Genomic DNA, 13,058 nt, shown 5'->3' with positions numbered 1-13,058 from the left:
CTTTTGGTTTTCTAAAAACGACTTTTGCTACTTATCGTGACTCTTGCCTTAGGTTTGTCAGAGCAGCTTTGAAAAAAAATGTCCCCATTAATGTTGGATCTGTCGAATGTGGTCCTTTTGAAAAACACGCCCGATAATGATCATGCCGAAGTTAAAAAACATACTTACTTTGCATGGTGTCATGTTAATAGTTATTGGATGCTGGAAAAAGAAGACAGTGCCAACACACATCTAAGAAACTGCATTGCATTCTTTAATAAGTAGAAAACAACTCATGATTGTTAATGGTCTTGTAATTAAATCATTTATTGGACATTTTCAATGGATGAAGAAATGGAATAACACTCAGATTGGAATTAGTGGTATGTGACAGACTTGATTATTGTCTCTCAAATGTTTAATTTGCTATGGTGCAAGCTGCTGATTTACTGTTCCACACGATCAAGGGCTGACTGGTCCACCATTGAATGGCATTTTATTTGTTGGTTTTTAATGTCTGTTATTTATGCAAAGGCCTACTGACTGAAACCAGGCTGCCTCTCGTGACCAGATCAGTGACAGAGAAGTAGTATGGAAGTAGAGACAAAGAAGGGAGAGCGAGATGGAAGTGTTTCTATATTTAATGAATTGCACAGAAATTATGTAGAAAAACAGCCTGTCGTTGATGTTTATTTTTTCCTCAGCATGTGTTACATTGCAGCAGTGGTTGCAGAAAGCGATGTTAACATGTTACTCTGACAATAGGCTTCGATCACCTTGGAGACCTTAGACAGGTAAAAAAAAAAACAATAACATTTCTATTGTTGCCTCTGTATCTGTAGGTCAGATTGTGGACTGGCCATCGAAAAAAATGACGACAATGTTCCTGTCAGTGTTTCAAAGATGTTTTTGAACTTTGCACATTCTAGCAATTTCTGAATCAAGCACAGATTTTTAACTTTGTTCACACTACTTGCAAAAAGAAAAAGCATCCAAGCATTAGGAAAAAGCTATTTTTGAGGTACATTGACAATGAGCATTTAATGCAGCATTTTGAATGTTCACAGCATTTGATTTTCTTGTTAAAGGCACCAAGCATCAGGGAAATGTCTACTGTTACATGTTTTGTCGATTCAACACTGCTGTTGACACCTGTTTGAAGCCATTATTAAGTACAAAAATGAAAAGTGTCACAGATGTGTTGTCTTTAAAATGTTCAGAGATAAAGAAGAAAGGGCCTGCACCATATGTAAACACTCAGTGGGAGTGAAAGAGAAAAAAACACATTGGAATTTCTTGTTGGTAATCTGACTGAAATGTTTTAAATGTGTGTCAGGTAAAACTGTTGCTCTAACTTTGAACGGATGTCCTGAAAGTGTTTTTGTCTTTCCTTAGAGCTGTGCAATAACCCATGCCTGTAATGGATTCTAACTGCCATCCAAAGCACTGTATTTATTTCCTTTTATTAAAGCATTCCTTTTTTGGATACAAAGACTTCTTCTTCTCAATCTGTTATATCCTACAGATGATAGCTCAGAAAACATTTTGCGTAGGAGGAGGAAGTCAGAATCACCAGAGGAAGATGGTCTGGTTACTCATTTCCAGACGGACAATAGAGCTGTTTGTTGGCCTGAAACTCAGATCAGATTCTTTCCAAGGCGACCCCTGGTGTGAGTAACAAAGCTGACTGATCGTGAATAGGCTGCTTTGTATTTCACGAGCAGTCCTGGCTTCCACATGGGTTAATGCCGTTTAGAAACATCTGCAAAGTCAAGGCTCGCAGATGGGACTGTTTAGCAGATATGATTCTCATAAATAATGCATGTGGCCCTGCTGTTCTGAGTTTGGCCAGAAGAGGTCAGTCATCTATAGGTAATACTGGAACAAAGACCGCCATTGACCATCTGTTGTCCAGCGACCCTTCTCCTTTCCTACTTCAATGTATTGCCCTTAAATAATTGAGCTATTTCATCTGTTGTTAATGGTCTCAATATTGATTTTGTGGCTAAATAAATTAAATCTTTAGGTTGGTAGGATGAAAATGTTGCTTTGGCATAAAATAAACAAAAAGTTTTTTCTACGGGAAATATAATTTTAAAGATTTAAAGGCTATATTGATTTGTGCACAATAGCTAAAGGGCAATATTTGGCAATTCTAAGTCTCAGACTCCTGACCTTCAACAATGCAACACTATATCCATAATAAAAAAAGAACAAGAGGCATCATGATGTAAATACAATTCAGGAATAAGAAAAGCATATACATACAAAATTAAATATAAGAAACCAAATGTAATATATAAATCTCGATCTGTAAATTAAACATGTCTAAGTCAAGATACTTTTATCATTAACTACATCCAAATGCTTATAAACCTTTGTTTTCCCCCCAACTGATGCGGAGAGTAAACTTTTTGAAGCCCTCCCCTCACATCCCCTGCCTCTCCTTCCTCTCCTTCCTCGTCCTCACCTCCTCATCCACATCAGCCAAGCCATCTCTCCTCTCCATCTGACTCCCCTGCTCTGCATCGGACTGACTCAAATGTTTACTCTGCAATTAAAACACAGCCTATAAAAGGCAATGGGTCTGCTGCCAGACACTGACGAGGGGGTCCGAGCTGCAGGGAGAGACGTTGTAAATCGCTTTGATGCAGACCGGGGTCTGAAGACCCAGATTCCTGAGCTTCAGGGCTGGAGCTGAGCGAGTTCACCGGGACGCCGAGCCAGAAACGATGATGATTCATGAGTGTTCACTGCAGAACACTTGGAGAGCGTGCGCTGGAGTGTGCATTGTCCTTTGGAAAGAAATGAGACAGGAGCCTTTCTTTACGCTCAATCCCCAGCTGATCATTTGTTTGAATGCACTCATAAAACTCCATTATTCATCTGCTGCTGTTTAGACGAGAGCAACAACCTGCAGATGATATTATCTTCAGTGTGGTGCATTTGGCTTTTTAGGAAAGCTATATAGAACACTGATGATATGCTATTGTATTCTTTTGCAATGATCCCCATGATGACGTTACTCTTTTTAATTTGGTGCATAGGGAAAAGAAACATTTAACATGTGATGTTGACCTGCACAAGATTATATTCTCATAGTAACAGGGCTATATTTGGGAGACTGCTGCAGATGGTTTTAGGTGTCTAAAGTCTAGTAGCAAATCAAAATAAACTCTTATAACATTTCAGTAATGTAATAACTTCCTGATAGACTATGATGACTCACCTTGTGTGAAAGTGATATTATGCAGGACACAAATAAACTGATATCAGGGGAAGTAACTTTATTTACAATAGAGTATACTAATGTACCTTCTATCTTTCAATTTTCTCATATCTTTCTGCTGTTGTATGTTCTTGTTTCGCTCCAGAATAAACATTTGTATTAGATTAAATAATGAATTAGGAACATATTTCTTTACCTTAACCGAAAGAGTTTGTTAAGTAGTTTGACAGACCTCCACATGGGCCAGCTACTTAATGCTGCTTAATGTAATGTGTCAGGAATAAAGCAGATATCTGTATGCCTTGGCTTATTTCTACACTTCACAGTCTTCCACTGCGGCTTTTAGTTTCAATAAATGAGTCCCTACTGGAAACCAACATTGTGAAACACTTAAAGAGAGACCTTGGAGAAACGTTTAAGTTATTAAAACTCTTAAAGGGACAAAGTCAACATGCCTTGTGTTGTGCTGTTACTCCCTGGGCTAAAGACCCAAAGGTCCCTGGATGCTGCTGCAGGCTCAGCAGCATTATTGCCATAAAAGGCAGCTTGAGGTCTTCACTGCATGCCCATTATCCACGCAGCGTTGAATTTTGTACTGCAGAGGGCTGCAGTTTGACATAATCTGTAATAAAAACAAAATACAAACACAAACCTGACTTATTCTGTTCACATTAACATACTGTATTGCTGATATTTATTTTATTTTCATTTTTGAAAGGCACTCTTTGTGTGATATTGATACTAAAACTCACATGAATACTTGATTTTTGGCAGATAGTTTCAAAAGTATGCCATTATTATATGTCAAAAGTGAAATATTGTTTAGTATTACTTGCCAGCACCTGTAGCCTATAACACCAGTTAAGGGGAAGAATATTCACATATTAAAGATACATATTTAATTTTCAGTTCAATTATGAAATATGAATGGTTCCTTTCTTTAATAGTTCCAACCCTTACAAGTGAAGTACAGGAACAGGAAAGTGCATTTAAATGACACAAAGAAATAGTAAATCAATTCACATGATTTTTTCCCCCTGTGAATTAGATTACTGAAGGGGAACATAGTGTCAGATTTTGATTGACTGTTATTAATGTGTAAAAGGTGAATATCAGACCAAACTGATGGTCAAAATAATCATGACTTGTATTTCTACAAAGTGTGAACAAAACAGGTAAAAAAGGGAGAAGTATCCCATATTACACACTCACGGGACAATTCCTGAGTGTGTGTGTGTGTGTGTGTGTGTGTGTGTGTGTGTGTGTGTGTGTGTGTGTGTGTGTGTGTGTGTGTGTGTGTGTGTGTGTGTGAGGTGACAGGGGGCCAGTAGGCGACCAGGACAGCTCCCAGTATGAAAGGAAAAGTGGGATTGGAGCAGTGACGTTATCCGCTGCTGGAAAGAGGGAGGGGGAAAGAGGGACGGCTGGACTCCATTAAGCCGAAGCCTGCAGGAAAACTGTTTGGGATACTTCACTTCTCCAGCGACTTCTTCGGGGATTCTTTCTGTTTTTATTGTCTTAAAAACCCTCCATACATGATTTAAAGAGGGGGAACTTGTTTTGCACCTTTTAGTCGACTGTTTTAGTGTCTTTTTTCCGTCTTTGTGAAGGTGAGTGCCCAGATTTAATGTTCGTCCTCAAAGCTCTGCTCGTTGCCGCTATGAAATATGTCTTTTCGTTGACGTGGTTTACCGCTTATGTTACACTACTGCGCTTCAAGTAACAACTATTTTGCTAATGTTAGCACTTTGTCCGCGTTAAAACACACTTTCTACTTAACTTACTGCCTTAAAACCAGCCTAACTGACTCAGTAAGTGTGCATGTAGCCGCGGAGCTGTGGTAGGCTACAGACTGTGCTTACATAATTACCCTCTGCTATTTGAGAGAGCCTTTACCGTTATTTTTAACAGGTGAACCGCCACTTTTGCGGGGATAATAGCTGCTAAAGGTCCTTATTGAACTTGTAGCCACGGGTCTTTAGCCTTTGTTCTGCGGTGTTCATCGATTAGACGGCTGTTTTGATCGCCAGGCCACTCTCTACTGGACAACCTCACATCAAAGAATGACAGATATGCTATAATGTTACTTTCTGGCAGTGACTTCATACAACAGGGCGAGTCTGATCTCAGTGATGATTTGTTCACCTTCATCACTTTCTAATTCATCCTGTAGGCTCAAATGAGTGAGCTAAAATACCTGCTATCATTGTAGCTTTTCTTATTCTAACGTTGGGAGAAGATAATTGATGAAGTGTGTATAAATATAAGTATTCTAGTAAGTATTCAATGGTTTACTGAACTATAGAAAGTTAAAGTGCTCAAAATGAAGATGAACCCTGTTAGAGGAGGGTTATATGAAAGCCTCTATCACAGTATATGCAAATGTAATATTCTGATTTGTATCTATATCAACTTAAAAGCAATTGAAACACTTTATTTAAAAAGGTATTAAGAGGAAAATGTCTGTTTCTTAAATCCAATGTTTTGCATTATGACAAATCGAGAAATGTTATAATTTTGATGAAACAATGACTCTATTAACAATAGCCTACCATTTTTATTTTTGTACTTTGTCTGAGAAATGCTTACATTCTTCCAATTCCAATTTCGGGTGTGTATCGTAGGCTTTTTATTATACATCTGTAATCCCAGTTCAAGATGACAGACTGTACAGAAACCCTGATGACATCACTATGACTTCATCAGGGAAACTTTTTCCAGACTTAATAAAACTGTTGTTAATGGATGAGTAGTGCCAAGCTAGATATCACTGGAGGCCCCCTTTTAAAAAAATTGGCTATCATGCTATAATATTATGGTATGTCAAAATCTCCAATGGTATACACATTTTGTCCACCCTTAGACCCTGTCATAGTGTTGGAAAGTTTTGTTGCTGTTCCGAGTTAACGATAATTTAATGGCAAAGAAGGTCCAGGTGATGGCCAATCCAATGCAATAACATGCTACTGCACAAGTGCACATACTCAGAAATATCAGTCTTGTATGTTTGAACATATCTAGCAGGGAGAGGTTATTTCTCAAGACCTTTTTATGCATGGGCTTTGCACCAGATTTATTCCTCTCCAAAGGGTCAAAAGGTTTATTTTCCCTCCAGTGTGAGAGAACCTTAGCTGGATCTTCTCCCTTGCTTACTGTGGGTTTGTTTGGCAGGATGGCGCTGGACGGGATCCGGATGCCCGATGGCCACTACGCCGACGGGACGTGGGAACTGAAGATGCATGTCACCGACCTCAAGAGGGACGTGTCGCTGAGGGTGACTGGGGAAATCCACATCGGCGGAGTCATGCTCAAACTCGTGGAGAAACTAGGTATGCACGCTGCTGTCATGCAGGGCAGTTTACTGTGGCTTTCCAAAGCAGTTTTTCTAAAGTGTAATCAACAGGCTTAAGCTTAGTTTCATTGACTCCATTTGACATATGATAAAATGACAGTAATCCAGAGTGTATATTGTTGGTGGTTCTGAACGCCCTTTCTTTTCTCCTCTGACCCTGTACCAACATGCCAAAGCGAAACCTCTGCTTGCGTCTATGGCTGCCTCCTTATTTGTTGGGCAATAAATACCTCCTCTTTTAAAAATAGTTGCCATTCGGAGAATTGAGATTCTACTTAGTGAACCCTAATGTTCTATGCAAGCGTACAAATTGTTTCTCAACACTGTCCAAAGTTAAAAACTGACATTTTCCAACAAGACTGGGAACTTAAACGTATGCTTTCTGCCAATAACTCTGAGATGAAATCTGAAGCTGGGAACAAGCTACACTATTGTATTTGTAGATAAAACTGAACTTTTTGTTTGAAAAAAAAATCTTATTGTGCTGGGTATTTTTGCATAGTGTATGGAGATGTATCTGTCTTTGACCTTTTGTTGCATGAAGTTCAAACGCCTCTTTCAAGATAGTGAACGTGCCTTTCATGGGTTAATATTCCTCTTTGTCACCCCGCTGTATATATGGGTCAGTAACCCAAGGTATAAAGAAACCATACACAGCTTTCCTCCCCCAGCTGTATCATGCACTGTTCTGTAACTGCAGTCACGCACAAGTTTGGGTGTAAGTAAGCATAAGAGTCCTCTGTTCCAGACACTTGAACACTGCCCTGTTTCATGCCGGCTGGAGAAAGTTCAGTGCTGGTGGCAGCAGGGTTTGGGAGTGACAGTGTGTTGTGTGTTGATGGGGCTCGAACGCTCAGCATTCCTGCAGCGCTCCAAGGTTTTTTACTCCCTGCCCATGGTCCCATTTTTAGCTCCCCTGTTAGAGCTCCGCATAATTGAGGTCTTTGTTCTCTGTGGTCGTCTGTTCTAAGCAGCATCTATGCTAGGCGAGTGCAGTGTGGCTGCTCCGTGTGGGACGACATGAATTCATTGTTCCGCCACTCAAGTCCCGGCATTATCCGTTGTTTGAGTTGTGTTTGCACTTTTTGTCAAGGTCTGGGTGAAGGGTAGTATGACCTTACTCAATGTGACAGCTTTCTGAAGTGTAGTGTGGGGAAGGTCTTTAAATGGTGGCTATTTGTGTCTTAAAAGTTGGATAAATGAGGCATAACAGTGGCAAAACGTTGTCATGAATTGTTATTGTAATAGATATTCTGTCTTTTTTTTTTTTAAAGGATATAGCTATTTCACTGTCCTATTTTTATCTGTTCAGGATACTGGTGGTTGAAGACCTTGAGCTCTAGAGTTGACAATAGTTTTGATTTGTTGACTTTTGATTTGGTTGGTTATTGGTTGATGGTGAGCCTGTAAAATAAAAGAAGGTGGATTTGCATGGTTGTTCGACTGTCTTATAACAAAAGTACCATCTTTCCAGCTGTGGTTACTTTTCTCAAACATCCCCTTCATATTATCCTACTATTACAACCATTACTGCAGTTAAAAAAGCTTACTGTAGTTTGCTTAAAGGTAATATACCCTCTTTCAGTATCACTGAAAATACACTGCTATTAGTGTTTCGGTCTATTTGTACTCCTCGACTGGTTTCACAAAGTGAGTTTGGGGACATTTGGCTGCTATCTCCCTCCTACCCTGGGTCAACAGGTTGTTTTCCATTGTAATCATTAACCTGCCAACCACATGGTTTTCCACATGGCCACACACTGCAGGAAACTGAGTACTATTTATGTTTGGAACAGGCAATGTAGCTACGCTTTGGTATCCATGAACATATACATTGTCTTAATGATCATTTGGGGCAGTTTGTACATGTTCTTGATTTAAAAAGTTTCTTAAATTTGAGTGGATCTGGAGGGAGATTAAACAATCTGTGCAAGTTAATATGTAATGAAATCAAGGAATTAGTAAGCAAAATGTTATTCTGTGACACCCGTCTGTGGGAAAGATCTTCAGGTCTTTCCTTTGTCACCAACCTACGTCAGTGCTGCACTGAACACCTCTGAAGTGCTGCCACATACCCGCTTTTGGATTTGATGATTGCTTGGATGTGGTGGTTAAACATAGACACTGTACATGTGAACATGCACATACGCCTAGCCTGACTCGTAGATAGGACATCACTTTGGCAGCTATTGCATCACACTTACATTGAAAGTAGGGCTGCTCAATTAATCCTATTTTAATCGCAATTATGATTATGGCTTGCAACGATTACGAAAACAACGTTTTTATTATTATTATTACTTTTTTTGTTTTTTTTTCAAATTCTTTTTTTTTTATTGGTTTTTCAGTTGAATTATACTTAAAGTTCAGTGTAATCAACTGTTGAAAACATACTGTTCACATTTTTTTTTTTCTCCAATAAATTGATGTTTTCAAAGTCAATGGGTAATCTTTTTTTAATAATCGTGATATCAATTATTGACCCAAATAATTGAGATTATGATTTTTGCCATAATCGAGCANGGATCAGCTCTGACTGTGTTGAGTCTGGATGTGCTCTGAGGGAGTGTGCAGAATCATATTCCTCTAACTACTGCCTGAATCTCACCTGCTCAGGTAAACCCATCAGTGACATTGTGCATGACATCATGTCTCTCTCTCTCTCTCTCTCTCTCTCTCTCTCTCTCTCTCTCTCTCTCTGACAATCCAAAATAAAGAACATCTTGTGATTCTCTAATTGCTGACCGTCCTGCTCTGGTTTATTTTTCACCGCAAACATTTGTAATGCAAAAATGTCACGTCAGCTATCTTCTGTATGATGGCCAGTGTTCTCATTAGTAGTATTTGTGCGGGGTTATTCCACACGTGAGCAGGATTGCGGGGGTGCGTCTCGCTCACATGTATCCTGCATCCATCTATCACCCCCTGTGAGCAGAGGGTCTTACGCCACATGGCTCAAATGGCCTTCGATAATGGATTAAATAGACAAATGCCAGGAAGGCACTTAGCTATTGATCACAGTTTCAAAACGCTGCTTCCATTTCCCCTGCAGCCCTCCAGGACAGCAGTATTTAAAGCCAGCTGATTCACCACCCCCTGGTCCCCCCCACTACAAATCCTTTCATCCCCCCCCTTGCTTACCATCACCGCTGCTTTCCCCGACTTGTCGATGTTCTCCAAAAGTGGAACTCTCCTCTCTAAAAGCTAATATTGCAATTTAGAGAGGAAAACAAACATCTCACAAACAACATTAGCAGGCGGCATATGTATTGGATTTAAAGGGATTGTTCCCAAGATACATTGCTTTCAACCCTTAAAAACGTACAGTAAGTGCTTAAGCTATCAATGTTTTACACAAATGCATTGCTGTTTTGCACAGGCTTGAGGTGGAAAGGCTATTTTCTTGTGATAATGGTTCTTCCTTGTCTCTCGAGTCAGACAGTTAAGCTTGCTGTTATAAAAGAAAGACACATTTAAGCTTTGTAATGCAAACTCTTGCAAAAGAAAGTATTGGAACGAGCAGCTTGAGTAGCTAGCAAATGATTTGTAAGAATGTTAGATGTACTTAGATGTTAGCAGTTGCATTTGCTCTGCTTAGCCTCACTAAAGACAGCTGAGGGTAGAGGATTCGAAGGAGAAGAAAATGGGAGGGAAGAAGGGAGTGAGCTTTTTCTCCCTCCCTCTGGCTTTCCTTCTCGTTGTGACGTTAGCCATGCTGCTAGAATTCCATAAAAGTCTTCGATGAAACAGGAAATGACTCCCGGAGTTTGGCATGTTGTTCTCTGGTCGCTGCCGTCATTGCTAGATTCTCTTCTGCCTTCTTCATCCTCCTCCCTCTCCCTCTGTCAACTCTCTATTTTCCTTCTTTCTGTTCCCCCCCCCTCTGTAACTCCCTTTCTTTTTCATCTAAATATATTCTGTGGAAAATATTTGTATTATATCATCTTACTTTTTTTAAAAGTATTGGCATCCACTTCTTGACTTCTGACACCACCCACTCCTCCAGCCACGTAGCAAGGCTTCGAGAGAAGAAAAGAACCCATTGAAGCACACATTGTTCACTTTCTAATGGTTCATGTACACTGAGTATTCAAAGTTCCATAAATAGAACTTGAACAAACTAATTGGTGTAGTGTGACTCCGATAGTTCTGTGGTTGTTTCCAGTGAGAGGCCTGCAGTTTTTTTCCGGCTGCTGAGCCAGCAAACTTCCCGGGTGTCAAAGAAAATGTGTGTTTTGTATATGCCGTGACCTACATTCACATCAATAGGGAATTGGGGAAATGTCATCATCCCTCATTCACTAGAAAGTAATCTCCCCCTCTATTTGGATTATACAGTTCCATTAGAATTGACTTAGAAGTGTGAACAACTTGTAATCTTTTAGTTGCTCAGCTGTTTGAGTTGTGTGTCCTTTCTGTGAGAATGCAGGCTGTGATGACCAGAGGGAGATGGCTTCGGTTTGACAATGGGCTGCAGGTTTCATTAGGAAACAGACGTGATTTAACACAGGATGCTGAACTTCCTCTGGGCTTTTTTTGTGCTCCTTCTCCCATGTGCCTTCCTTGCATTCTGCCCTCTCGTTTTTTTTTGAGGATTGTGTTAGGGTAAGGGGAAATAAGGGGTCCTGAGAAGGGTGAGATGAAGTGTTTGGATACCATAGTCATATCTCTCCTGATGATTAAAGCTGTGAATATGTCTTTACATTCGATATTGCACACCAGGAGAGTGGGAGGTTTCTTTGAGAGATGGCTATAACCACTCTCCCTCTCCTCGTATCGGCTTGCCTTGACACCGGTTCAGATATATTACTATGTGTAATGAGACTTATTGAATGCGATGGTGGAGCCATCCTAAACGTCTGGCGTTACGAAGTGAGAAACGGCCTGGCAGCCTGTGGGATCATCCTGCTCTCTAATCTCCCTGACAGGAAGTAGTTAGCCTAAGTAGCGGTCCTGCCCAGGCCAGAGCTTTCCTGTTTCACCAGCAAGATGCTACAGTGATTGTGCTCAGACTTAGGCATGTGCTCACACATCTGGCCTATTGTATACATACTCATGTTTTCCATATATAGATTACTATTAATAGGACACACAAAGTATAACGATTTGTAAAACAAAAGTTGTTATTATTAACTCTTGTCAATTTACGCTTGGCAGTGCAGAGAGGAATGAATGATTGAATGAAGAGTAAATCATGTGCTACCCTGTGAATTGGGAAAAATGACTCAGCAGTCCTTGACTAATGCTCTCCTTATATGATAGAGGGCTTAAATTACCAGGAGACAAACAAGCTTTAGTAAACATGGGCTATTTATTAAAGATTCAAAGGCTTTTATTGTCATATGCACAAAGCTATAGTGTGGAAATGGCAATGTAATTCTTCTGACCCAAGCTCCTCCAACAATGCAACAAGATCGCACAAGAAAAGGTTTCCGATAAGAGTGATAAACTCAACCTAAAGAAACGTGACTTTGACAGCTGTTAGGTTTGGTGAAGTCTCTTGATGAAAGGTGATGTGGAAACAGTATCAGCGGCTTAATGTTCCAAATATCACACGATGCATTCATTTGAACAAAATCCACTTTTCAACTCAATTGGCCGTATTAAATATCTCAATTGTTATATGATCATTCTTTGTTTACGGCCATGGAAGGACTGCTGTGCTTGTTAAGGATGATCTAATTAGTTATGTTTGGAATCTCAAACATGCAGCTGAACAGCCTTTCATGGTTCCTCTGGGAATCTGAAGCCTGTTGCTTTTTGTCCCTCTCACCTTCCTGTAGAGGCAGTAGATCAACTGGAAGGAAATGTTAGAGCGGCACATTGTTGTTGTAACACCACACACCTGTGCGTGAATAGAGTAAACCGATATGGAGGTTTTGTCGTGGTTCTCAGACCACATTTCATTCAATTAAACCTGTTACCGCCTCACAGGCTGCTCTCTCCCTTTTTACAGAGAAAAAGATAGAGAGGTGTAACTAGGGCATGAGGCTTTATTCAAGTAATTATGACGGAGCACAATTCTTTTTAAATTATTTACTGCTATAGTTTATATATGAATAACATGGTAGCTAATTGTCAAGTCGAACCCCTTTCTTTTCTTATTTGCTCGACAGCAGGTGCATTTGTCTGAAAAAGAACATTTAAAAAAACTAAGCATTCAGGTTGATTATGTTGCCTTGCCAACAGTCAAACACTAAATATACAATGCATGATCAAATAAAAGGGGAAAAGGCATCAATTTCACAATTTAATGGCTGTACCTAGAATCATTTTTGTATTTGTACTTGGAAGGGATTCATTGATTATCAGAGTAGTCTGTTCTTTAATGAATAAATCAGCCAATTTGTTTGAGTGCCCTTGTGGATTTATTTACAAATATTCAACCGGGAAACAATTGTGGTTGGCAGCCTGAAGTATTCACAGGCGGTACTTAAATATTTTGGTTCTCCTCAGAGCCTTGGGAGCTTCATGTTCATCTGAGCCCACATGGGCATC

At 39.9% G+C, this 13,058-nt stretch overlaps 2 protein-coding genes across 5 annotated transcripts in view; both read left to right on the top strand.

Annotated features, from left to right (window-relative positions):
- LOC104965166 (gamma-aminobutyric acid receptor subunit beta-1-like) overlaps positions 1 to 13,058 on the top strand; it is a 417,189-nt gene that overhangs the window by 250,037 nt on the left and 154,094 nt on the right. The window lies entirely within an intron of this gene.
- fermt2 (FERM domain containing kindlin 2) overlaps positions 4,552 to 13,058 on the top strand; it is a 50,796-nt gene continuing 42,289 nt past the window's right edge. Inside the window, exons 1-2 of one of the 4 annotated variants that reach the window (XM_010793153.1) lie at positions 4,552 to 4,818; positions 6,380 to 6,537. In XM_010793153.1, the coding sequence (XP_010791455.1) occupies positions 6,381 to 6,537 (157 nt within the window). In that variant the 5' untranslated portion in view covers positions 4,552 to 4,818; position 6,380. The remainder of the gene's footprint in view (positions 4,819 to 6,379; positions 6,538 to 13,058) is intronic. The other 3 variants (XM_010793154.1, XM_010793156.1, XM_010793157.1) reach the window with 3 other exon arrangements.

This window comes from Notothenia coriiceps, unplaced genomic scaffold (genome assembly GCF_000735185.1).
Source record: "Notothenia coriiceps isolate Sejong01 unplaced genomic scaffold, NC01 NC01_scaffold00037244, whole genome shotgun sequence".
NCBI classification, from domain to species: Eukaryota; Metazoa; Chordata; class Actinopteri; order Perciformes; family Nototheniidae; genus Notothenia; species Notothenia coriiceps.
This window is presented reverse-complemented; position numbering and strand designations above follow the sequence as displayed.